At 40.8% G+C, this 27,301-nt stretch overlaps 2 protein-coding genes across 2 annotated transcripts; both read right to left on the reverse strand.

Moving 5' to 3' along the window:
- Nucleotides 1-11,729: 11,729 nt before the first annotated feature.
- On the reverse strand, nucleotides 11,730-22,040 carry slc17a9b (solute carrier family 17 member 9b). Its single transcript, XM_041060121.1, has 13 exons — nucleotides 21,566-22,040; nucleotides 20,735-20,932; nucleotides 20,169-20,308; nucleotides 18,582-18,681; nucleotides 18,107-18,237; nucleotides 17,876-17,972; nucleotides 17,470-17,566; nucleotides 16,268-16,355; nucleotides 16,134-16,168; nucleotides 15,838-15,953; nucleotides 14,792-14,847; nucleotides 14,608-14,637; nucleotides 11,730-14,233 (listed from the first exon to the last, which is right to left on the reverse strand). The coding sequence occupies exons 1-13, from the start codon at nucleotides 21,697-21,699 to the stop codon at nucleotides 14,055-14,057; spliced, it is 1,401 nt and encodes a 466-aa protein (XP_040916055.1). The 5' UTR covers nucleotides 21,700-22,040; the 3' UTR covers nucleotides 11,730-14,054.
- A 1,765-nt stretch (nucleotides 22,041-23,805) lies between these two features.
- On the reverse strand, nucleotides 23,806-26,457 carry LOC121191893 (glucose-induced degradation protein 8-B homolog). Its single transcript, XM_041053349.1, has 5 exons — nucleotides 26,366-26,457; nucleotides 25,928-26,049; nucleotides 25,608-25,804; nucleotides 25,296-25,493; nucleotides 23,806-24,905 (listed from the first exon to the last, which is right to left on the reverse strand). The coding sequence occupies exons 2-5, from the start codon at nucleotides 26,043-26,045 to the stop codon at nucleotides 24,732-24,734; spliced, it is 687 nt and encodes a 228-aa protein (XP_040909283.1). The 5' UTR covers nucleotides 26,046-26,049; nucleotides 26,366-26,457; the 3' UTR covers nucleotides 23,806-24,731.
- Between the last annotated feature and the right edge of the window lie 844 nt (nucleotides 26,458-27,301).

Consider the following 27,301-nt stretch of genomic DNA (forward strand, 5'->3'; position numbering starts at 1 on the left):
TCAAATGTAATATAATAATGTTCCTTCAAATTAACTATAAGACAAATTACCAGCTTTACAGCAGTTTAGTTGTCAATTTGTTTTACAGTGCTGATAGTAAAATTGTTCTGTTTCTTAATAATGTTGTTTTGTAGTTCAGAATATTTGTGGTGCATGTGTGTTTGCAGCCATAGGCTACATGAGTTACTTGAGTAACCTGACAGAATTCATGACTTGTGCCCTATTTGTGTTCACCTGCATCTGCATCTCTGCTGCATCTAAACAAACATGATGTCGCCTACATAAATATCATTTCTGTCTCTTTTTCTATCGCTCTCATTGTCTCTTTCTCCAGATCTGTGCTGATTTTTGTTGCATGTCTCTCTTCTGTTAGCTGCTTCCTCCTCTCTTTCTTCCTCCCTCCCTTTTCTTCCATTCCATATTTCCAAATCCCTCTCCAAGAGCACATTGTGTATGTGTCTGCATGATTCTCATACACACAAATGTGAGCACACACGCACAGAACGCAGACTTAGATCGAGCAGATGGTGACCGTATTCATTTTTTCCCCAACTAACATTAACCATTCATTATAGACAGCAGACTAAGCCAATCCCACATCCGCCCCCATGCAACACGTACACACACATGCACACTCGCACACACATAATGTCCAATAATTTTGCCATTAGCCCAGGGACGGTCCCAAAATCTTGCGTGCCCCTCAGTCAGTGTTGATACTCTCTCCTTCCAGACGGTCCCAGCTCTGCTCTGACTCAATCTGTTGACATTTCTGATTCCATCCCCATGACTCAAATTTCTCCTCCTTCACTTCAGCAACCCACAACAGGAATGAGGAGCATCTGACGATTTCCTCTGCCTCCCCTTCCATCCAATCCTGCTTTTTTTTTTTCTTTTGTTCCTTCCACTTTCACTGTCTGGCTTCTTCTGGCAAGTTCCCCATAAGTAAGAGAAACAATCACTCTGCTTTCTCCCTTTGTTTCTCTTTCTGTCTCATTCACCTCCTCTCCTCATTTCTCTCTCTGTAACAAATGGAAAAAAAAAATATTAAAACCTGTTAGGCAGTAAATCAGGTTTAATCTCTGGCTTGAAGAAAAGATGAACATTAATCCACATCTGTCCATACAAATGTTTACCGCTCATATTTCAGACCTCATTAGGCCCTGCTGTTAAGCTGCATGCGCATGGTTATGTACGTGAATGCTGCAAGAAAAATAAAGGAAAAGAGAGACAGAGAGACAAATGTGTGTGCGCAAATGTAGTTTTCTGTAAATGTGTGTGTGCTTGCAGACATGCATGCGTGCCCCCCACCCCACCCCCCATAGCGAAAGCCATCTGAGAGAGTTTTGGCCCTCTGCCGCTCTGTGAGCTCTGAAAGGTGCAGAAGCAGAGAACTCTCACACACTTAAAGTAATGAGAGTTTTAGGTGCAGTCAGAGAGCACTGTGAGTTAGTGTTCCTCAGCCACCCACTGGACATCAATCGCCCTGCAAGGGGCCTCAAGGCTTTACTCAGCTCCCTTTGCTAAACTGTACCCATCGCTACCCTTTACTTGCGCCACTTGCACAGACCCACATGCACAGACACAGTCAAAGCATCCTGAGGAGTCTAAACTGACAGACTATAAGAGAAAGGAGGGCATCATTGTTGTATGCTGTAAGCTTTTCTAGAGACAGGACTCTGCCTTTATACCACAATATTGTGAGTTCACTCCATACAAAGAGTGTACACAACAACCTGTAAAAACAATAACAGCTTAAAGCTGACATCTTTTTTAATCCATCTTAAAACAATATTCAGGTACCTACATGAACACTGAAACAGTTCTCGCCATTAAGAGAATCTTCCAGTGAAATAGAAAGGAAGACAAAATCCATAGTCTTTCTTTCCTAAGTTCAGCCACAGCTAATATGAGATTTCAGAAGCAGACGAATCAAGTGAGTATCTTCAAAGGTTTTGGCCTTTTCAAAATTTCCTCTTTGCATTTACCTGTTACCTGGATCACACTTCCTTGAACTGCAGTGTATAGATCTTACCAAGATCTACAACGGGGGACTTTGGTACTAAAGAAGTTAGAAGTTACTAAATTATCATAGAGCTGAACTGACACCTCGCTGGCAGTCTCAACATAAGCTGTACATTTGAAGCTTCACAAAGGTGATATTTATTGTATTGTTCTGTATTATATTCTGTACATATTCATGTTTTTGTATCCACCACACAGACATGATAATATTATTCCATTTGTGATGTAAGAATCAGTTATTTAGTGTTTGCATTTTGAGATTACAATAAGAGTCTGTAAAAATTTCCTTCACTGCACATTCGTTTGATGTCATGCACACAGGCAATGAACCTTTATTTTATGTGTTGTCTGATGACTTAAGTTCCTTTTTAATTAATTAGTTGGAAGGCTCTGATTCTCGGTGACGTAACCTCAGAAAATCACAGGAAGCTTACAGAAAGCCACAAAGGGAAATCAGATTCCATGTGTCTGCCTCTGTGCTGTGTGCTGTATCACAGGTGTCTCAACCTGCATCTCACTCTGTCTGAATCTGCGCATTTTTTCTGGCGTGTCCACATTTTTTTGTACAAGTGCAAACCCTCCCCCAAAATACTGTAAAGACAAAACACCATCCCTCCCCCTTACTTTTGTCTCCTCTCCATCTAACCCCTCTTGTGTCAGTCACCCCAGTGCCCTAAAACTGTCCTAAATGACTTAATCTACAGGGCGACAGTCCTCCAGAGAGGCTGGTGAGTGAGGACGCTCTCTGTGTGCTGTAAGGGGATTGCTGTAATTACTGGGATCTGTGCACCGTATTTATCTTTTCAAGGGACGGGTGATCCTGCCATAAAAAGCCCAACATTTGGCAGTTAACTAATGCACACCATTAGATTGATTGTGCTGGATTTGTGTTTGTGTGTGTGTATGTGTGTGTCCCATATTTCCCTACTGCTGTCATGCTCTGTAATGTGTGTTAAATAATGCTTGGTTGTTCTCTGTAATCCTGATTAAATGGGGGTTAATGTGTGTCCGTTATACTCTTTCACAGACTCCCCCAACTGTGACCTTCCATGACTTAAGTGTTTGCATAAATGAACTGGCTCATCAGGCATGATTAAACAGAGGGAGACGCAGCGAGACAACGCAGAGATACGAGGTTCAGGTAATACCAGTGGGTTTGTCTGTATTGCTGTCTCGATATTTCACTCTGTGGGAACAAGAGACAGAATGAGTGACATTTTGTCCCAAAATAAATAAAAAACGGTGCCTGATATGCTCTTTTTCTTGAACATAAACCTCAGCAGCTTTCAAAATCTGACATTAGGAGTAAAATAAAAGGGAGAAAATAATGAAAGAAAATGAAATTATCACTCTTCTTGGATGTGGCAGAGAAACAAACAGATTGACCACGCTCTTCTTTCCAAAATCCTCCCCCGTGCAGGCAACATGTTCCTCACGTCCATCTTGGCTGTTTTTTCAGATATTTGGTGTCAGTGTGTGTGTCTGTGTCTGTCTGTGTGTGTGTGTGTGTGTGTGTGTGTGTGTACGTGTAAATGTGTGCATGGGTTTTCTGTGTGTGTGCGGGTTGCGAAGACGGAGGCTGCACCAGGCTGTCCAGCCTACACACAAACCGTCCCGTCGTTAAATCACCTTACTGTTCCATCTACCATCCATCCACCATCCACTGCCCTGAGCATGTTTTTCATTTGATGTGTGTTTTGGTGGAAATGAAAGACACACGGGGAAGAGGAGAGCGAAAATAAAAATGCAGGGGTACTGAAAGAGGATGCATTAACACTGGATGTCAAAGTAACTTTAGACTGTATTCTCTTTGCATTAATAAAACTAACTTTTGCCATCTTTGTCACTTCAAACTCTCTCAGGCACACATACACACAACCACACATACTCACTCACTCATTTAATCTCTCTTCTCCGTCCCCTTTCTCCCACTTGTTCCTTATTAATTTTTATGTTTCTGACCTCGGACACGGGCATGAGTACACAGATATATTACAGTAATTATCTAATTTTACAGTGCCATTAAATGTCACAGAAATCCAGAGTTATGGCATTAATACAATAAAGAGGTTTTGGGCCAGAGGGATGATAACGTAATACTGGACCAGTCCGTAACAAACTGTCTGCTATGGGTTTTTGCCAGTTTTATTCTATCAACATTGTCAGTGTCTTTCATAGTTAACTTAACACTGCATACATTATACAACAAATCTATTAATATTAGGTAAAAAATGTCCAGTGTAATGCTCAATGATTTTCATGTTACAGAACACAGCATGGTCAAAGTTTCAAACGCCAAATGTAAAGTTGTTTGTTAAATTGCATGTGTGCCTTTCAAACCTCTTTTATATTTAGCTGACTATTCTGAACACAATCATATTTCCACATGATGGACAAAACATACATTTCACATCTTCATTTCTGTATTCAGACAACTTTGTTTTTTCACCAGGATTCAGATTTACGACATAGTATATTTAGATTCTCCTCATTTTCCCGGATCCTGGCCGGCAACAGTGTTATTTACTGTGGCTCTGACTGAGGCACATTTGGGTGCAGTTCAAATTCAAAGCTGTGCCAATCTACTAGTTCCTTTTTTGTCTTTTTTTTTCACCCCCCCTCCATCTCCCTCTATTTCTCTCACTCACTCTCTACTCATTTCTATGTACCTCTGTCCCAGTAGATGGAGATGTGAAATATTTAAACACACTTTGTTGTTTGGGGACAATGCACTTCAGCAGATGGGCCATCGCTGCACAGACCCCAATGTATGCAAATCTCCATACAAAGCAGCCCAGGATGTTTTCAATATAACACAAGTGCCTCAGGCCCTGTTTTAATCCCTCTTTACCCGCAGCCAATGCACTGTTTCATCCAGTCAAACGCCTTAAGCGCTATGTCAACTTGGACATCTGGCCACATAACTGAACCAAAATGAAAAGTGTGCATGTGTGTTAGGAAGGGAGCATGTTTATGGAGTGCTAGAAGGAGAGATAAAGGTGATGCAGTCCATGCTTTTGGACTGATATATCTAAAGAGAAAATGATTAGTGGCATCATTAGAGGCAGAGTACATCGAAGGACCAGGCATTGCAGTTTCTGAGGTGGATTCTTCACCCTCCACACCAGGGGAAACAGGTGCCAGTGTTGCTTTCTTCATTGTCTCTTAACTTGTTTTGCTGTTTTCTCGCTTGTTTTTCTCACCCCCACCCTCTAGGAATAAACAACCTCAAGCACACATAGAAAGTACACACATGCATATGTGCGCACAGATGCACCAACACACACACATTCACGTGCACAAATGTGGCCCGGTAACACACGCATGCTGCCCGCAGACTTTCTGGTCAGAACACTGATTTCTGTCGTCGTGACATCTGAAGGGTGCTACAGCACAGCCAGACACCTGGATACACATGGCATCCTTCACTACTGTGTGTGTGTGTATGTGTGTGTGTATGAGGGTTTGTGTGCACACAAGGTGTGCATTAGGTGTGGGGGAAGGTGCCATAGAAGGCAGCATCTCCTGAGGGTAACTCATCAGCTTTTCCTGGATGGGCCACAAGTTCAGACGCTTGTGGCAATGTTTCATGTCCTCATTGACCTACATGATACAGAGTTCACATGTTCATGTATGTGCTAGATACCTTCATGCAAACCTACACGTGTAACGGTATATTGCAAGATTCATGGATTCACATGGGAGAACGATGAGGACTGGACAGTTTAATAAATTAATCAGTTACCAATTAAACATTACCTGGACTCTTTATAATGTTTTATTATGTCCTGAACGCAACAAGGTTACAAAAACCAAGGAAAAATACAGTTGGATGTGATGTGTTTATTTGCAGGAGATAAAATGATTAACACATGTAAAAATAAATGTTACATTCTGTGTTTTTTCTCTCAGTGGCCATTGTCTTTGCTGATAAAATAGGTTAGAAACAGACGAGAAGACACTGAGGTGTATTTTACCCCTTCTCACCTTCAGCTATTTTGATTATAATGTAAATGCCTTTTGTTTTCCTGAGTAAGAAACACTGACTTCTAATTTATCTTATAACTGATTTTGAAAGGCATTAAATACTTGCACTTTGTGCATTTGTAGCTTATTAAAACAATGTTGATGAAAATACTGCATAGTCCAGTGCTTAAATTATGTGTTATGGTGGTAGAAATTATTGTTTTAAGCATATTTCTCTTGCTTTTTTTCCAACATCTTTGCTGATTTTCATCAAATTGTAAAAATGTGTTCAGGTTAGGAGTGGCCACAATATATCGGAGCTCTGTAAGCATATTCCTTTTGCACTGTGTTTGTAGCTGGCATGAGAGAGACTGCCTGCAGCTTGTGTGATGGTCTGTGGATATGTGTGGATGTGGGGTGGTGGGGTGCTCGTGTGTGCATGTGTACTTAAACCTCAGGCCATGAGAGTGTTTGTGTCTGTATGTGTGCCTCATTATGTGTATGTGGTTGGTTGCATGTGTATGTATCAGTGTGTGTGTGTGTGTGTGTGTGTGTGTGCGTGCGTGCGTGCGTGCGTGCGTGCGTGCGTGCGTGCGTGCGTGCGTGCAGGGAAAGAAAGAGTGTAGGTGAGTGCAGAAGACAAACCTGTCAGTTTCACAGCTGGTTTCCCTGGCTGCAGGGCTCAGGCCGGAGCAGGGTGACACTCAGCATCACAACACCACAGCACAGGGCCTGGGGTAAACACAACATCATATATTGTAGGCAGACGCACACATACACACATACCTTGGTTCACTGCCCTCACCCGTAAGACCAAGAGACCAGTGAAACACACCACCTGGGCAAGTCATCATATCTTGTCAAAGATTTTTTTTTTCTTTTGCTTTTTGGCTCGATAGAGGTGTGAACAACATCACAGACCAGATTGCCTGGCAATGGACTGACCATCATGTTGTAAGGAAGCGGTGGGGGGAGGTTGAGAGGAACACAGAGTGAGAGAAATAACAAGAGTATAATGTAAGATGAGAGTGGCTTTCTTTTCATTAGCTCTGCTGAAGGACGGAGTCGGCTTGTCTCTCTGCATCATGAGCCACAATTGCTCAATTGCGCCTATCATGGTCTCTCTTGACGCATTATTGATGATAGAAGTTGACGTGGACTATTAGCTGGATGGTCCCTTCCTGCGTTTTGAAGAGATGGTGTCCCCATCCTTTGGTCTCATTTCGAAACTCGCTTCATAGTGTGTTCCCCAGCGGAGTGGACTCTGTGGGGAAAAGAGCCTCAGGCAGACCCCCGCCCCCCCCCAAACAAAGCATCCCCCTACATCCTCCACCATCCCCACACATTTCCAGCTCCACTAAGATGGAAGTGATGGCAATTTCTTCAGGGCATGTATGAGGATGTTGGCCTTTTTCGATGTTCTCATAACAAACAGTTTACAAGCAAAAAGCACATCAAAGTAAGACAAAAAAAAGGTTAGGAGACATCACAGTTTCTTAATCTTAAAGTGGTAATTATAATTCTGTAGAGAGCTAATGAGCAGCAGAACACAGGTATATTCACAAAAATAAACAACCACATTGTGAATTCTGTTGACATTTTGGGAAGAAAGACCCAAAGTGGACTCAATTATAAAAATAAAGTAAACATGTTGACAGGAGAAATGAAACTGTGTTTTGACTGTTGCTGTCAAGGGAGGTTCCCCTCTCTAAAGTTTACACAGTAAATCATTATGCCTCAGTGATTCTGCCCTGGATATGCGTGTGTTAAGTATGTGTGTGTGTCTCTGTGTGTTTGAATGTGTGCACTCAGCGATCAACTTCTGCTAAATACTAATTACTGAATACTTAGTACGGATGCCCTTTCTATTGGGTCCCTTTAGTATAAACATTCATTATGGCTTTTTTTTCCTCCTTTGTAGCTCCATCATCATTATTCCACCGCATCCCCTGAGGAGCGAGACAGAGCCGAGGCCGGGGCCGGGGCCGGACCAGGCTGGGGGAGAAAACACTGTAGAACCAGAGCACCAGGACCTGGGAATGCACACAAGTGATATTTGTGCGCGGAGATCAAAAAGCATTTACCTTTAGATGTTGCCCTGATATGAATATTCAACATCCTTATTGAAATCTAATTTGGGTCCCCTTGTCTCAGGGGTCTTTTCATCAGTGCCTGTTGCCTGAGGCCAGTGCTGATTGACAGCCAAACTTTAGAAAAGAGCAAGCAGGAAAAAAGGGGAGATCTGGTGGTGTTGGAGATGTGAGCGGTGTGAAGCTGGGGAGAGCTGGAACAGATGAGTGGAGGGGTACTGAGAGGGTGGGGGTGGGGGGCCCGACGGGGGTTGAGTGTTTAACCTCCTCGTGTGCATGCACAAACAGAATGCAGCAGATTATTAGGAACTATGAGTGAATATACTATAGTTTAACTATGAACCTTTCTGGTTTTCTTCTGTCTAAAAACCCCTTTAGTTGATTGATGGAAAATTAAGTGGCAAACATTTTTAGAATTGTTTTACAGTTTCTGTCATTTTTTAAAAAGCAAAAACTGCCAGATATTCTTCTCTTTCTCTTTTCTCTGTATTTTTTTTTTTATTGTATTTGGGTTTTGTTTTGTTTTGAAGATGTGGCCTTGGGCTCTAGGACACTTGGTACACATCTTTGACTATTTTCTCATATTTTACAGACTAGGTGATGAATTGATTACGTAGTTGATTAATTATATGTGATTAGAATTAAAATATTTCTAGATCTGTTCACCTGCTAGATATAGCAATGAAATGGATTCATAGCAAGGGATGGACTGTGTGTGTCTGCATGTCATGTGATCTACTAAAAATCTGAGCTGAAACTATTAGTTGATCAATCAGTCAGTCGAAAAAAAATAATCAGCAACTCTTTTGACTGATTTCGATAAATTATTTGTGTCCTTTTTTTCAACCAACATCTTTTTAAGTAGATTGAGCAATTACATTGAACAATTGTTTCCATAATTGCTTTAGAGGAATAGAATAAGTTTTATTGGTGTGTTAGAAACTAAACTAGACTAGACTAAAGACAGTAAAAAGGAGTTCACATTTAACAAAAGTACTTTAAATTTCATGGATGAAATGGAAAGATTTGCCATGTTTACACAGTTGTGAGAGTATTTCATTTATTCTCTTTTTGTCTTAAAACTAAACATCTGACCCTCCCTGCCAAAGGCATAGCACCATATTGTTTTCTAAAATTATATCTCTAAACATTTGTTCAGTTATCTGTCTCAGTTTCTGACTAAGGACCTGTGAACTCCATAACCATTCATTTGGCAAAATAAAAAAAAATCCAAAAAATCTGTACTCTCACTCTGACTGCAGGGGAGAGTTGGTCTGCAGCGATGGAGTACATTTGCTTCTTTGTTTTTCTGTCTTATATAATAACAAATATTAGAGGCTGAAAACAGCCTGAGCTGCCCTTCTCCTGGTGTCGCTCAGAAAACAGCAAACATACAGTGTAAAGAAGGATTCAAACCTAACATACCTATAGGTTCAGCGTTTTTTTTTTGCAGTTTTAGCGTCACTGAAAAACTGCCTGTTCTGTAATAACGTTCAATTGCTGGTGTGGCTGAATTAAGACTAAGAAGAACAAATGGTATGTGTATGTACCCACACATGCAGCACACACAAACCAACACTGTCTTCATCTGGCCAGTGGGTTGAGCATGGTTTAATGTTATTATTGCGCAGGTGTGGGTCTTGTCCCTCAGGGTTCCATTAAAATGATGCCCCTCTCAATGGCGGCTCCATTTGCTCTTTAGATTTAACACAGGCCATATGTCTAGCAGGAGGCAAACAGCTGATGGGGTTTAATTGACAGAAATCAACATATTTGGTTGTGTGTGTGTGTGTGTGTGTGTGTGTGTGTGTGTGTGTGTGTGTGTGTGTGTGTGTGTGTGTGTGTGTGTGTGTGTGTGTGTGTTTTGGTGTGTTCTAATGGTGGATGTGCTTTGGCATCAGGGGATCCCTTTAAAGGGTCAATTATGTATCAGAACAGAGTTTGGAAAGAAAGGAAAAGAAAAAGAAGGAGGACAGCAGCAAAGAGAGGAAACACAGAGACAGAGGCATTGTAGGACGTTACCCTGTACATGAATGTGTGAACATATTTCCTACATTACATTCCAGGAACACCGCTGTGTACAGAGTGTTAACTTCATGTTTCATCTAACTTCACAGAGACCCTGCGTCTGACTGCATTCAAATCATGCAAAATTACCTCTGTCACAGAGCTGATTTGGACTCAGGAGGGGACCCAAAACATATGAGATTGCGTCCATCACTGGGCCTGCAACTCAATCAAACCATACAAGACACTGAAGTAATGAGATTAGACATACCAAAATTTTATGCTCATTTAACAGAAACATTTCTTGGATACATTTGGAAAAAGTAGAATAATGCTTAAAAGTAGTTCTAAATCATAAGGGATAACCCAACGTTAGGCTAACAGCCGCAACGCAATTAGCACATAAAACCTGTCAATGGCCCTCAATATCACAGCCCTCTAAGGAGAGGCAGAATTATAAAGCCTCCTGATCTATTACTACAAAGTGATTAATCCTCCCCACACAATGACCAGTCTTAAACTGGGCCTCTATATTATTAGGTAGCCCTGTATGGCACTTTAGCTTTGCACTAATTAGTATTCAGATCAGGGACTGGAGAGACAGCCCCTCCACCACAGAGGAAGGACACAGGATGAGATGGCGACACAGTGAAATGTCATTAACTTGATGTTAATTACTAATTAATGGGGCTATTTCATTTACATGTATCTCTGGCTCTCTGATGAGGCCTGCCTTTACTGGGTTACTCTTACCAGCCGACAAGTTGGGGGAGGGTTTATCTCCCCTCTCCTCTACACTCCCCTTACAGTGTTTCATCTCTGCTAATTAAATAGTGGGCCACTCATCATGATTATGTCTGCTTTTACAACACCATTTTGTGTCACTGAGAGCACTCCAATAAGTGACTGACCACTTCTTTAACACCATGGCTCTTTTCATATGAACTGTACATTAAAAGCCAAACTCACTGCCAACTCCCTCCTCTCTACTGACTTCTATCTGACTTGTTACTTTCACTCACTTGTGACCCCTCCCTTTCTTTTCATTGCCACGCGGCAGCCACAAGCCACCCATCTCCATGGTAACCTGAGCCACTCGGTCCCATGAGAAGGAGTGGGTTGGGTTGACTAGCGTCTGGCCATTCACACGTGGGCAGTGCCAGCTAGCCAACATGGCACACAGCATCCTGCCATATGGTGCCACCACATACGTCCTGCTGGCCCGGACTCGGGATCTGGGCCTGTAGCGAGCAGATAGTGTGAACAGGACAGACCTGCACTAGAACCTGTTCAGCAGCTGATCCACATGCAGATTTGGCTACTGATGTACAGATAAATGGTTCTCAGTTTCACAGTGGAAACTCCTTTTTTGTTCTTGGTCTGTATGTTGTGCATGCGGGTGAATGCTTGTGCGGTTATGGGGAATACTTGCTGTATGTTGGAAGTCATCTAAATGAAACGCAATGAAAAGATCAAAAGAGAAGACCTCCAATCTACAGACAGAAAATATCTCTAAGTGTTTGGAGGCTTGATGGTACCATGTATTCTCCTCATTACTGATACTGTGCTGCCTCTCTGTGGCACTACAGAGAAAATACATGCAGATTGTGCAGTATACTGAAACCACTCATTGTTGCTGACAAAATATATTTTTATTCAAAGTTAATATATGCTTTTAAATACAACATATCTTAAAAGCATTTGAATACTGCATTTTCTTGCATTTTTTATCATACATATCTTACACATTATTAAAAACTATTTGTCAGAAGGCTTTCAGGAACCTACAGTGAGATATGTTGGTGAACAGGACTCCAGCTATTTATCATCTAAATGTTTACATTCGGCAGGACATCAACACAGCAACTGAAATATGGGACAAGCAATGAAGGCAGTAAATAATGCACATCTGCTAAGGCGAGTTAGAAATCTCAGCAATGTGTGGCTTTGGTGACCAAAAACAAAATGCTAAAAAAAATGAAGGCTGATTATTTCATACAGTAGTCTTATATAAACACGTTTCTATATCTGAAAGGTCTAGACATATGCTTTGTGTACAATCACTATAAAACATAGTGTGTACAGATTCAAAATGACATCATTGTCAGATTTCAGATTAGATATCACTTATGCTATATAGCATAGCTAGCTTCTTATACCTATATTTTTGTAACCACTAACCATGGCTATGTAAGAAATATAACAGACATTTCAGAAATTTGATCTGTAAAGATGAAATGTTCATAAGCCTATGTGCCTTTGTATGTAAATAACAATGACAAGTGACACAAAAGCAACAAAACTCATACAAACGTTCTCTCATTGCTTAAATTAGGCACAAAATAATAGATGCATAGATTTAAGGTACACATGTCAAGTAAGCTTCTGGACTGGGAATGAAATCTCCTACATGTAAAACAGAAATTGTTGTGAACGCCAAAGCTAAATGCTGCAAACAATCACTTCAACATTCAGCCAGAACTATGCAGCTGCTACATACTTTGCAATATTAACATAACATCAAATGTTGACCCCAAGACATCATTTTTAATCCTTTCACTCGTCCTACAACATTCATCATGCCAGCGTGTAACATGGAGACTGCTGTGTTTAAAATTGCCTTAATGAGACAGAGTGTAAAGACACTTCGTCTGAGACCGCCATGACAAATGAATGGGATCCTCACTCTGCTAAGAGTCTCCTCCCCAAATACTGACTTCACTTCACTTCCTGTCTAGAGGAACAATGATGTTATGTACGATAATAAGGGTGGATCTTTAAACACAAAAAGTTGAAGATGATTATGTGAACAAGTCTACTGGGGTTTTCCATACTGCATCACACTTTTGATAATTTACTATGATTTTCCATAATCTTACCCAATATATTTCTTTTTCTGTTATCTAACTGAATATATTTTTTTCTCTCAAAAAATGAAATTGACAATTAAATATCATTAAGCCATATAAATATATAAGTACACAAAATAATTAAGTGAGGTATTTCTATTACATGCAATCACATAGAAAGGAAATTAAAATAATTAATAGCCTTTGGTCTTCTGACTCCAAACATATTCTGCAAGACAACAATCAGGGAGAATGTACTTAGTCAATGCCCTGTTGCCATAAAGCTTTCTGTAACCCCCTCTGAACTGTAACCGAACAGATGAGCTTGTAACCATGGAGATGGGGACCGTAGAAGTAAATTGTACTGGACATTGGAGCGCCTGCCAAGTAATTAGTGGCTGGGTAATGAGGTGTCACTCAGACAGTTCACTTAGAGATGGGTGAATAGGGCATACTAATAAAAGACTTCAGGTATGAGAGGCTGGACTCTCCCCGCATCAAACACACCGCCTCCCCCATGCCCGCAGGGTAAGAACACACCACCTTGGTCTGTCACAGCTGTCAGAGAGCTCCTGAGACTAACACATTCATCACTCTCACAGCTCCTTTGACACACACACACACACACACAGACGCAAACACACCAAAAAAGTGAGCTACTGCTTTCAGATAACAACCTCTGAGACTTTTCTAGTCCTAGGTAACACATTCTGTAACAAGCGTAAACAGTAGCCCAGCGAGTCTGTAACCACCATCCGCTGCACAAGCTGGGACCTGGAGGTAGAGTAGACTTTTTTCTCTGGTTACCTTTCAGGACTGACAGGGCATCCATTAACACACGCTGTGTTTTTCTATGATTCTATGCTCTAGCGCCGTAAGATTTTTCAGTGACATTGTGCAGACTGTTGTGTGCTTTTCAGTAACTGTTGCAGTACTTCCTCAACCAGGCACAGAGCTAAACAAAGTTTCCCAGACGTTGTATGAAGGCTTTGTCCATGTGCCACTTGCTATCCATTGGCTAGTTCTCCAATGTGGATAATGTCCAAGTTGCTGGTTGCCCAAGGTCACCTCTCCCTTGGGGAATAATGGCATTCTGGTCCCTCTGGTGACAAATGATTTAGATGTGGATGTTGTGGTGGCGCACCTTACTAGAGTCAATGTCGACCCGGCGGGCCTCAGCGAAAGCCAGGAAGGTGCAGAGGCCCAGCAGGTTGACTGTGGTGATGAGAGCAAATACAGACGCCCACGATCCTGTGGCCTCGATGAGATACCCCGAGAAATACACCATTAGGACCCCTGTACAGGAACACACAGTCTCCATAAATAGCGTATTATCACAAAGACAGCACACGCTAGCCTCCATGCAGTAGTTCAGTTCAGTTTTCCACTGAGAAAGTGTCATAGTCCACTCTTCGTCCCTCTACGACCACTAACTGTCATCCTCTGTTCCCTTTATTATTCATCTGACACAGACTCACTCAAGCTTTCTTGATGAAATATGCATTGCACACATGAGCCATCATCACTGACAGGAGAAACATCAGCTCAAAGTTTAGGAATTTGGGGATGTCAATGAATTATTTCACTTAATAGATTGTTAAAGGCAAAAACAATTATTTAGCAGCTGCTGGTGAAAGATTAATCACAGATATTTGTTCTCAATATCTCACCTGAGAAAGCACCGCATGTATTCATAACGCCTGGAAAAGAAATGCAGATGCACACATGAAATTTAAAACTTAATTAAAATTTCAACCTGTGGTTTAAAAAATGATTAGTTAGGTCAGTGCTAAATGCTGTGATATGAATGAAAATTAAATATAAAAGTTTTCAGAAATTGGAATGGAAACTCACCAAATAATGCTCCAGCACAAGAGGGAGCAAGATCTTGAACATTTACCGACACCCCGCTGTAAAAGACAAGGCATTAACTTTTTAATCTTATAAGGCGCTAAACTGACTCTATGTGCATCCTGAAAAACCAATAATCACCCTGAGAAATCCCGACCATGAAAAGATTAGAACAACATGAGAAGAGAAAACAAATGTCTGAGGCCAGGAAAATGTATCAGAAACAGTTCATATTCTGTTCCCAGTCTGCTATCATCGATTGCATCTGCATTGTTCCTTGCATAAACTGCACTTATCAAGTAAAAAAGGAGGAAGAAGTAAGCTCATTAAAGTGTTACTGTGGTCCTGGAGGGACCCGACAAATGGGAGATATAATCTATTTTTTATCCCAACCAACAACTGGAGACATATTGGAAATATTGGAGTAATAGTAGTATATCTTTGGGATTTTTTTAACATAAGAATAATGTTTTTCACACCATTTATAGTATTAATCATGTGACGAATAAATATGTATTATATAAAACTATGATACCTAATATATATAACACTAATATATTGTAATTGGTATTGTAAAGCTTTAACACAATTTTTAATTAAGAATGTCACGAGTACTTCAACACAAAATTAAAAATCCACATGGAAAAAAATATGTCCAAAAAAAGAAGAAAAATTCAAATGTAAAATGATAGGGTGTTAACCCACCATTTCTTAGAATGGAATTGTGTACTTATTTTGGCATATACTGAAAGGCATACTCTCTCAATATAAAGGATATCATAAACGTTAATTTGGACTTGTTCACTGGAAGAGGTGGTGCGATCTTTAGCACTTTAAGGTCTTAGAAGCTGCTATGTGGTGCTGTCCACATAGCGACAGAAATGAATGTTATGGTATCAAATGGTATCACCAAGAGAAAGCAAACAAAACAGCAATATGAAAAAATGAAACTGACAAACTGACCCTTGGGGAACGCCACATTTAAATCTAAAAAAGGTGTTTGTTTCAGGGCCAGAGATAGAGTGTGAAGACAATGTGGGTGCCAGTACCTGTGACTGAAGGTGGTGAGGCCCATGGTGGCAGACACAAATGCTACAGCCCAGGGGAAGGTGGTGTTGCCACATAGAAGAAGGGTAAACACACTGGACACACCCATGGAGAAAAACTAACAGAAGGATGTATGCACACAAGAACACATAAATCAAAATCTTACAGAATTCATTATGTACAAGTGTAAAGAGGAAAGAGGACATTCGTACAGTGCATGTGATTGGAAGAATATCCACACAATGGGACGAAACAGGTAACATGTACACAGAACAATAAGGCAACTGTCATACTGTACCTGCATCAACTTCCTCACTGAGGCTGTATCGAAGCCTGAGGAGATCAAGAGATAGAGGCGATTATACAGCTGCTTTATCCATATACAAACCACACTTCAGTATAATTATAATATCAGTTCCTCAGTTGCTCTACCTTGACTGATGAGGTGGTCAGACAGACACCCACTGAAGAGGGATGAGGGTATGGCGACCAACCAGGGAATGACATTGAACACCCAACCCTGGAGGGACAACATATTTTTTCTGGTTGTGAATGAACTTGAACAGAAACAGCAGGGAGCAATGAGTCTTAGGTCATTTCATTAGGTACTTGTGTTAGGTACACTCCCATCAGCCTTGACTATACTTTGCGTGTAGTGCTACCCGTAAATTCCGGACTATTGAGCGCACCTGAATATAAGCTGCACCCACTAAATTTAAAAAGAAAAAAAAATTGTACATATATAGGCCGCAGTTCACTATAAGCCGCAGGTGTCTACGTTGCAACATGAGATATTTACACAGAAAGCTGGTACACCGATTTTTTTTTTTTTAACTTTTAATTAAATAGATGCTTTTTTCCGAACAGTGCCTGTAACACGGCAGTAACACGGCTGGTTAAAAAAAAAAATACCAGAAAAGTCATTGATGCTATCTTCTCCTCTCACTCCTGCGCAGTAAAACCACTATAGTCGTCCTCTTCAGTGTCGGAATTGAACAGCCTCAGAATTATTCATTCTCTTTCATTGGCGCAGCGAGTGCGGCTTTGGGCTTTGAACTGGCCTGAGATCGGAGGATCGAACCCACGACCCTCCGCCTCACTAAGAGGCCCCCTGCCCCAGCGTCTCTAGTGCTTGTGTATGCTTATGTGTGTGTTTCGTTCACTTGGTGTGGGTAAAATCCAGTGAGTAATTTCCCCAGCTTGAGAGATCGATAAAGTAATTAAAATGTTTTCGTTGTTCTCTCTCGTTAACCCGTAAAAATCTATATATTAGCCGCATCTGTTTAAGCCGCAGCGTGTGGAAAAAAAGTGGCGGCTTATAGTCCGGAAATTACGGTAATTAGCAAATGTTAGCATGCTGACATGCTAAGTTAAGATAGTGAATGGGATAAGTGTTATAGCTGCTTAACATTAGCATGTTAGCTGTTAGCGTTAGTTAGCGTTCTGGTGTTAGCACTTAGCTCAGAGCGCTGCTGTGCCTGAATACAGCCTCACAGAGCCACAAGTTTGCTGGAGACTCCTGTAAGTCTTGTTAAAGAATGATCTAGTCTTTATTTTCACCCTCATGACTACTGTAACCTTGAGATCAAATACGTTATGTGATCAAAAGGGGGATGAGAAGGTAGCGTGTTTACCTTTGCATCGGGGAAGGTGTCTTTAAAGAATGTTGGCAGCCACGACAAAAGAGTGAAGAAGGTGCTCGCTGTGCAAAGGTGTGTAACGATGACAGCACTGGTCAGAGAATAATGAGAGATAAACAATCAAAATAAGTGCATTGATCAGATCTGAGTCTGATCTAGATCAGCCCCTCATATTTCCATGGTTGGAGTTTTGATGTTGCTGTAATATAACCACAGGATTCAAGTACGACTTACTGACTCAAGCTCTGTAAAACAGACAAAATGATAGTTGCTCATTCATCTGAATGTTAGAACAATGGATGAAGGAGCTACACAGAGCTCAGAATGCATACACACACAGAGGGGCTTGCACATGTACTCACACCCACACACATGTACTAATCCTTTATTTTTATCTCACCAGACTGCAGGTTGTTTGAAGAGTCGTAACCAGTGTCTCTTGGACAGTTTGGACTGGGGCCCACCACTTCCCAGGGACTCGAGGGTGATGATAGGCCCTGCAAAAACAGATGAACGCAGGCATGTGAGCATACAAGAGGACACTGACTCCAATTATACAAATAAGCAGCTACAAGACAGGAGCATGCAGTGACACCGCAGGTACTGTAGACACAGTTAAAGCCTCCCTTGCCTTCTCCTTTGAGTAGATATTTCCACATGCAGTAAGCCCACAGCACTGAGAGGAGACCAGAGACATAGAAAACGCTCTCCCAGCCATAAAGGTCCAACATGAGGGAGCCAGCTCCTCCAATCACCAGAGTGCTGAAAAACCAGGCCACAACAAGACATGACAAGTCACGCATAACACAGCCTTGTAACAAGATGTTTCAACATAGTCGAGTGATTGATTAGGCACATTCACGGCATGAGGTTTTTTGAGCTTAAAAAAATAACAAGTATCAGTCTAATAAAAGTGTCTATAGACATGGATGCAGATATAAAATTACTATTTTTAAACACTGACAGGTATAAGAAGTGATTGTGTGATCACAGTAGACACAGCTTTCAAATGAACGCCTCCTCTTTGCACTTCACAACAGTGATTTTCTAGTGAAAAACACTCCCTTTCCCACCATTCCCTATTTATTACATAACACTTGACTCACCCCAGGTAGGAGCCACTACCCACAGTGCTCATGAGGAAGCCTCTCTCACTTTCCACCACCTTTTGAGAGCACAGACTTGCAAGAGAAGGGTAATGAACTCCTAAGATCGAGACAGAAAACAGAATGAGCCAGTGTTTAGGAAGATGTCCCAAAAAGAATTAAAAGGGCATTAAAAGTAGGGTTTTTTACCACTTCATCACACAAAACAGACATGTAAATCTGAGGGGAAAGGATAGATTTTTTGTGCAATACAAATAACATGGCAACTTCTTAAGAAATAATCCAGTAATAATAATAATCAAGTAATCCAGAAATAGCAGCACCTGGTTTTTTTTGTAACACGAACTTGCAGCCAAGAGTAACACTCCTAAAGACAATCCTAAATCATCCCCTATAAAGAACTATTACTTTGTGTTCCCAAGCCAGACAAACAAATGACAAAATGAAACAATGGTGAATGGCAGTGATGTTGTAATTCATACTGGTCACCAACAGAGGTCTATGAATGTCATATGATTTCTCAATTGCTGTGGTCATCAGTTTCCTCTTAGCAGTATGACAGTGTTTCCAGTTTTACTTTGTTGTCTGTCCAGTGGGCACTTGCAAATCAAATCAGCTTTAGATCTTAAAGGGTTTTGAGATGAGAGAATGTAGCACAAGGTTACAACTAAGAGACATTTAATGGTTAAAGAAAAGGAAATGCTTTAACGTGTGTCTGTGTGCTTTCATGTTACCTGCCAACATTTAGTTGCAGTTGTGGTCAGAGGGAGTAAGCTAATCTGAACAGATGGGTTTTGAGTTTAGATTTGAAATGTGGGAGTGAGTCAGTGTTACGGAGGTCGGGTGGGAGAGAGTTCCAGAGCTGGGGGGCAGAGCGACTGAATGCTCTGCTCCCCATGGTAACAAGGCGGGCAGGGGGGACAGCGAGATGGATAGAGGAAGAGGATCTGAGGGTGCGGACAGGTCTGACAGCATGGAGGAGGTCAGAGAGATATGGAGGGGCGTGGTTGTGGATGGCTTTAAAAGTGAGGAGAAGTATTTTGTAGTTGATGCGGTGTGTGATGGGAAGCCAGTGGAGTTGTTGTAAAATGGCTGTGATTGTGACTGCATTGTCTATTGTCTATTTTAAACAGTATTGTCTTTTATTGTTATTTTATTGTGTCTATTTTATAATGTAAGGTCACCTTGAGTGTCAAGAAAGGCGCCCATAAATAAAAATTATTATCATTATTATTATTATTATTATTTCATTTCCTGACGGAGATAGTATGCTAGTGTATAGGATACAAAGCTGTGTAGGAAATGACACAGCATCCAGATTATGTCTTGTGAATACATGGTATAACAAGGAGTCCTGGTCCTTGTAACTTTAAGACCATTTTTATGTAATGGGTGACAAGTATGATTTTTGAAATCAAATCTAGCACTCCCCAAGTTGACCCCCCCCCAACTCCCCAAGTTGATAATTATGTCCTTCCAGACCTCAAAAGAAGTATAGACCAATCTTTTTGAGGTCTGGAAAGAGCAATTGTGTCTTCGCTGACCTAATCTCAAGTTGTGATTCACCCAGCACACCACCCAACTCACCTTGCAATAGGCCCATGAGAAAGCGGGCCAGTGTCATGGAGAGGATTGGCTGGGAGCAGAAGTGAGCCAGGATGGGGGTGAAAGCTGTCATTGACCCCCAGGCTGCTGCAGACAGCAGAAGGACCTTCTCACCTCCCACCCTGCAGACACAGAATACAGACAGTTTGTAATAGCTATAGCTTGTGACCACTCAGAGAGCAACATAGATCACCTGAAGGTTTTGAGAGTTGGCTCAAATTTGATATATTGGATGACTTGTGACACTAGTGAAAATGCATAAGCAGCCTGTCTGTTTATAACACTGTGAGCCTATTGATAATACAGAGAAAACATTTATACACTGTATTATCTGTCCAGAGTGAGCAAACACAGCTGGACTGTTTGCGTCACTGAGTCATGTTCTCATGCAAATGACACTTGATGAGATGGAAGCTGAAACAGGTGCTGACTGGAAACCAGTGTCACCGTCAAAATTCATATCATATCAGACATCGGTGCACATAAAAGAGTATTCAGAAGAGTATTCCTTAGAGCACTAGTGTCACAGGACATAACACGTGTCCCACCGGTCGCTGACGTAGCCTCCAAACACTTGGGTGAAGCAGTAGCCCCAGAAAAAGCTGCCCAGCACCATGCCGGACTCCCTCTTGGTCCAGTTGAACTGCTCTGCCATGCTGACGGCGCAGATAGGCATCGCCACACGGGCGCAGTAAAGGAGGCATGTCCCGAGCAGCAGCACCACCGTCCATACCCTCGCCACTGGCCTAGAGGAGAATGAATCAAATTATTTGAGTTTGGTCGAACATCTGGGGACAAACTTTGGACTTCAGAAGTTGATAGGGGGATTGCTTATATAACAGGGGGAGGGAATTACAAATTTGGTTGTCCACTATTCAGCTTTGGCTAAAATTGCTTCCAAAACATACAGTATGTGACAGCTTTATATTTATTGGGAAGTACAAACTTTGGAAATTTAGAGTATAGTGTTACAACTATGTAATAATTGGATACTTTTGTATGATAATTCATTATTTCATTTTCATACAGGAGGAGTGACTTCACTTCCTTCTTTATAACTCATGGGCCCTCTGTGGCACTGCAACTACATCTTAAGAGCACTGAACCATGAAGCGCCACAGATGATACGTGTCATTTCGCTGCAGAGTTTCGACAGTTAGAAAAGGCGCATACGGCTGTGTCTCCCTGGCGCAGGACCTTAAAGGTTAAAAGGGCAAAGAGTTACTAAAAAAGTATCAGTATTGGTTTTTAGATTCTTACTGGGAGCCTCTGGGGAAATTAGTTGGAGTTGCTAAGACGTGGGTAAACACGACAAACTGTCAGCACTGGGGACTGTCCGTCTCTGTTGGGTTTTTTAAAAAGACTCACAAAAACATTACCTCGACCAGTTGGTGTTGTGTTCAGGCCACTTCTTATGACATCCAGGGACTCCGATCTTGTCAGACGGATGGTTTTCCTTGTGACAGACCAAATCTGGACCATAGTTCTTGCCATATTTTTGAATAATTGCCATTCAACGCGAGGTAACGGCAGCCTCCTATAAGTCGCTTCGGCTATTTACTTTCCGTCTCTTTTCGGTCGATCAGTCAGTCAGTGGGGAAAGTAAACGTTTACAAGAAGACGAACCTCCTCACGAAGTATCTGCGCGGTCATACCTTGGATACGTCGGCATTTGAATCCATAACCTGAGAGACTGGCGGGTACACAGGCGACGGTCGCGGAACTGAGCTAGAGGAGGGAGACTGTTTTTCCTGATGCCCTAGGAGGAGTAATCCACGTGTCAGTTTTTCTCTCCTGCCTTCTCCAGCCAGCCACGCAGTTCTTCTTCTGATCGGTAGGGTTCATCAGATCAGGAAGTGATTTAGCTTTTTTTTTTTTTTTTTTTTTTTTTTAATTTCCTCAGCCTGTTTTCAGCTTCCTTAGTCAGCCTTTTCAGCCATTACAGTTACGTTACAGAGAGACGCCTCTCCGGCTGCGGTGCCTTTCCGATCATGACGGTGCAATATGGAAAATGTAACCGTGTCGTCTACGGGAGCATCGTTACAGCACCAGGATGTACTCTCTTACTGACCTGTCCTTGCCGGATGAAGACGTGATGGTGGCCGTGCTGAGATGCTGCCGTGGGGCAGAGATATGCGCAGTGCCTGCAGGGCAGTTTTAATGGTCCGTCTGTCCCTGGCTCTTTTTGAGTTGAGCAGGCAATCGTTATATAACACTCTGCATTCAACACAACTTTTAGCTGCTCTCATACAGTGTGCGTGGTGGTGGGAGACGTACTCATATCCTTCACTCACAGTTAAAACAGCACCACAATGTCAAATAATACATTATTGAAGTAATACATGTAATAATAAGCGCATATCACGTTGTTTGTGGTTGTTCTGTGTCTCTTTGTGGTGGTTTTGTTCCTCTTTGGGATCGTTTTGCCTCTCTTGCTGATTTTGACCAAACGCACCTGATGCTATTTCTTGGAAAGCCTGGATTCAAGAGCGCAAACCATGTAACAGATCTAGACAAAAAATATTTATAATCACTTTAAGCAAAGGCTCTGGCCCAATTGCCCCCCGACTTCTCAGTGGGCCCCTGGGCCTGACCCCGGTAATCCATCTCCGTACAGAAAATGTATGTTTCTATATTAAAGTGGTAGAATATAAGTACATATTTAAGGTACTTTTGCTGAGGACAGCATTTTCTTTTACAACTAAAATGTGATGAACTTCTAAAATGCACTATGCACTATATAAAATAGTTAAAGTTAGCTCCACCTTGATCACCTGCAACAATAAAATGCTACTTACACATTAATGCATCAGAAATAATTCTCTGATAACATTATAGTGTAACAGTATTGTTTTATATTTAACATTGCTATTTTTACTTAAGGAATCTGAGTACTTCTTCCACAATTGCTTCATCTTTCTCCTCCACTGAAATTCACATAAAATATTGTACTTTTAACCCAAGATATTTAACTGACAGAGTCACTGGCTCCTCTCCTAAAGATATTATGTGAAAAATATATGACGGCCTCACAAAATATAATGCCTTGCTACACAACCCAGCAGTATGTGAAGACATAAAAGTAGCTCAACCTCCACAAGCTACTACAGTAAAATACTGCATACACATTAATGCATGAATAATAACAATCCAATAATATTGTATAAGATGATGTAAAACTCACAGCTGGACATTTCTCTGCATTTTGAGTACTTTTATTTTTGATATTCAAATCCATTTTGCTGATAATTCATATGTATATGTGTTTAAGTGAAAGTTTTACCTAAGTACAGAATCTTAATTACTCCACAAACTTCAGAGACCATTCTGAATCCAGTAATATACCTATTATTGGATAATTGGTTCTGACGCATTAACATATAAACAGCATTTTAGACTTGCAACTGGTCAAAGTGGAGCTTTTTATGGATAATTTAATCATTAACAGTCATATAAAGTGATCATGTCTATCATGATCAGTCTTAATCTGTAAAGGGTCTAATATCTGTCAGATAATTGTAGTGGAGATAAAATTAAAATATTTCTCTCTCAAACAACGTGAAGCAGAGGGGTAAATAACTAAAAACAATAATTAAAAACACAGTCCTTTATGAGTTGCCCAGTTTAAAAATTCACTTTTATTGCAATATAATATACCAGCAAAAACAAAACACATCAAATTTTGCAAAAGAACTACTTATTCCATACGTGTAAATAATCCATCTGTAAAAGTGTCTCCACGTCTGTGGACATGGATGCTTCCATTCACATCTTTTAATATCATCTGTGATGTTTTATAACAATATGAAACTGAGGCTGCCTTTAAGCTTGCACAGTCACAGTACGCTGCAAAGTTTAAAGCATTCCAGGAGTCTTGTCTTGTCCTAACGGTTGATTGCTACTGTGATGTATAGTTGAAAGTTGATCTTTTTGTTCCTCTTGTTATAAGCATGTTTTTGACATATTTTAAGCAGTAATGCAATACAAATCTAGAGTTGAATATAACTTTCAAAGTCACAGTAGTTTGAAACATCCCAAGTATCTTGCTTTGGCTATTGCCGTCAAATAGAGTACTAGCTAAGAAACTACTAGCTGAAATGTGTATGTTTTTTGTAACGAAAAAGTATGTTTATTTGAGGCAGTGCACACTGAACCAAACAGTTTTCCCTGACATCAAACCCTTTCTAAGTGGTCACACACAGAAAGTGACAGCCTAATTTAGGCTTAATTCACACCCTCCTATGCCAACTTTCCCTGCCAACAGACAGAAAAACTAGTGTAACTGAAATATACTAATTTTACATAAACAAGTATGTAAATTGTAATAATAAGTGAAACAAGGGTATGCATGTTATTTTAGTGTGAGAAGTCATCTTAAAATGCCATCAATCCAGTTTGCACATTCTAAATTACTAAAGTATCAAAAAGCAACCCTTACAAAAAGAAAAGGTTGTACTCTATATGAGTCAGTTTGTTGGGGTATAAATAGATAAAGGAAATGTGTCCATTTTATAATGCTGTGGGGTATGTTTTCACTGTGGGTCCTTATTTTGGGTCTTCGATTGTTCCCTTGCTGAGGTCTGTCATTTTAGGATACTTCACTTTCTTTTGGTCCAGTTCGTTTTGAGCCCACAGCAGTAGTTTCAGGAGCTTGGCAAGTTTGGGTGTTGACTCTCTGTTTTCATAGTCTAGCACACACTGATTCACTTCACTCCACACCTGAAAGACAAAGGCACATACATGTTATTGCTCAGAATACTTTCATTATTGAACAGTGGATCATAGATAAAAAAGGGGCACAGGCTGAGACATCCTGACCTTTAATCCCCTTTACGGGGTCACAGTGGATCAGTGGGAATTCCCATAATTCAAAAGAAAAATATCTTTCATTTAACCTTCCCAGTTTGGTAAATGCCCAATTTATCAAACCCCAAGTCATTGGGGTCTCAAGCCCAATCTAAGAAACCCCTGTTTTCACACACCATAATTCTTGTGAAAAGTAAACTGATCACAATTGGTCCCGAACACAGCCAGGATGACAAAAGCACAATCAAACTTGTTTAAACTAATATATCCCACACTTTAATAATATACTTTTGTCCTCCTAACCTTTTGTCTTTGCATCATATTGAGTAGATCTCCAAAAGGTGACTCCTCAGGGTTGTCGAATGCCAGCAGGGCCAGTGTCCTCTCCATCTCGGTCAGACATTCTCGGCTCTCCTCCCCCTGCTCCGCTAACTGAGACTGGGCAAATTCAAGGGCAGCTTCGGTCTCCCTCAAACGAATCAGCTCGATCAGATGCTGCTGCTGCCAATGCACACACACAAAATAATGGCTGAAACAGTGAGCGAAAATAACAGAAGTAAAAATTGCATTTCCAAAAGTACTGAGCCGAGATGTCTGCATTGTGCTTTATTTTACCTGTAGGTGAAAGTAGAGGTAACGGTTAGTATCCAGCAGTTCTGGGTGCAGACTGTTGATCAATGCAATGGCATCCTGGATTTGCCCCTTCAGGATCATTTCTCTGATTTTAATTCTTTCATCTAGGGAATCCAAATCCACGCTGGGCTCTATTCCAGACTCCATCCTGAACTTCTCTGCTGCTTCCTTGAAGCCCTCTGTTGAACACAAACCGTGGTGAAATCCTGCACTCTCTTCTCCACTCAAACACCTCATACAACTGATCTTTATAGACACCTGAAAGCAAACTTTGAGAAAAAAAAATTAAAAAGGTCCTTCACCTGTCACCAAGTAGTTCATTATGAGCCTGTTCATATCAGCTCTCTGAATGTGGACATTGTTGAGTTTATCCATCCACTCTTCCCTTGTTATATCCTCCGGTTTCTCTGCATAACTCATTATCCTAAAGGAGTAGAAATTTTTACACTCGTGTCAAAAACAATTAGACAACACTGAAGCTATTTCGGTAATTTGTTCTTCAGTTTGACAGCAACGCGGCACCGGAAATCCTAAGTCACAATATTTGGGGCCTTCGAGGAAAAACACAACATTGAAGCCTGATTTTCGCCAACACGAACGAAAACAAAGAAAACTTCCGTTTCTCTTTGAATTTATATCAAACACACACATCCGAAACAAGTACAGTTCTGTTTCATTGTCTTCTATTGATATGCATTAACAACCCTATGCAAATATAATGTTTACTTAATTCACAATACCTGAAAATTTTGTCGCTACTTCCCAGCAGTAGCTAGCTAGCTAGCGGAGGGGAACCGATTTTGCTTCTTCTTCTTCTTCCTCCGCCTGTTTCCGGCACCGTAAACTACACACTACCTACACACTGCTGCCACCTACAGTTGGTTAAGAGAATTGTGTTACTGATTGAGGTCTGGCTCAACTTTCTCCTATTGTATATTCCCTTTATGTCATTTTGTTATTTCTGCATTCGAATCCTGATTATTTTTTCTTGTCAGCAAGACACTGTCAATGTACTTAGCTTATATGTTATGAATACATTTAAAATATATTAAGAAAATTACTTAACCTCGTTTCCATGAAGTGTGTTTAAAATAAGCTCCCTCATAGATTTATGCTTATCTTACCAGCCAAGCAAAACTGTACACAGCAGAACAATTTAGCAGGTACAACAGTCAGTACATGTGACAAAGAAAACACTTCAGACATAAATTAGAGGAACTAAAGCGACCTCTACTGGCAGAATCATGGAAAATACCCCCTTTTTTCAGAGTCAAATTTGCGTGGAGGTGACTCTCCCACTTTGTGTGTAATGCGTGTAACCACTGTGGTCTAAACATAACATAGTTTATGCTCTCGTTTCGACCTATTTTATGCAATTTGTTTCTACCTAGGTTTCTATTTTTACAAATCAAATAATACATTTGTTCAATCAAGAAAAAAAATAAGCAGATTAATACATAATGAAAATTATCATTTGTTGCAGTCATATGTAAAGAAGTTAAAACTAGCTCCACCTCCAGCAGCTGCAACAGTAAAACGCTGCTTGCATCTATAATAATAATTTAATATAGATAGCCTATAACATGTAATAGTATGGCAGTCATTGTCACTTTTGGTGCATTAAGTAGTTTTTGATACTTTAAATACATTTTCCTGATTATACCCACATACTTTTA

Source organism: Toxotes jaculatrix, chromosome 2 (assembly GCF_017976425.1).
Source record: "Toxotes jaculatrix isolate fToxJac2 chromosome 2, fToxJac2.pri, whole genome shotgun sequence".
Taxonomy (NCBI): domain Eukaryota; kingdom Metazoa; phylum Chordata; class Actinopteri; family Toxotidae; genus Toxotes; species Toxotes jaculatrix.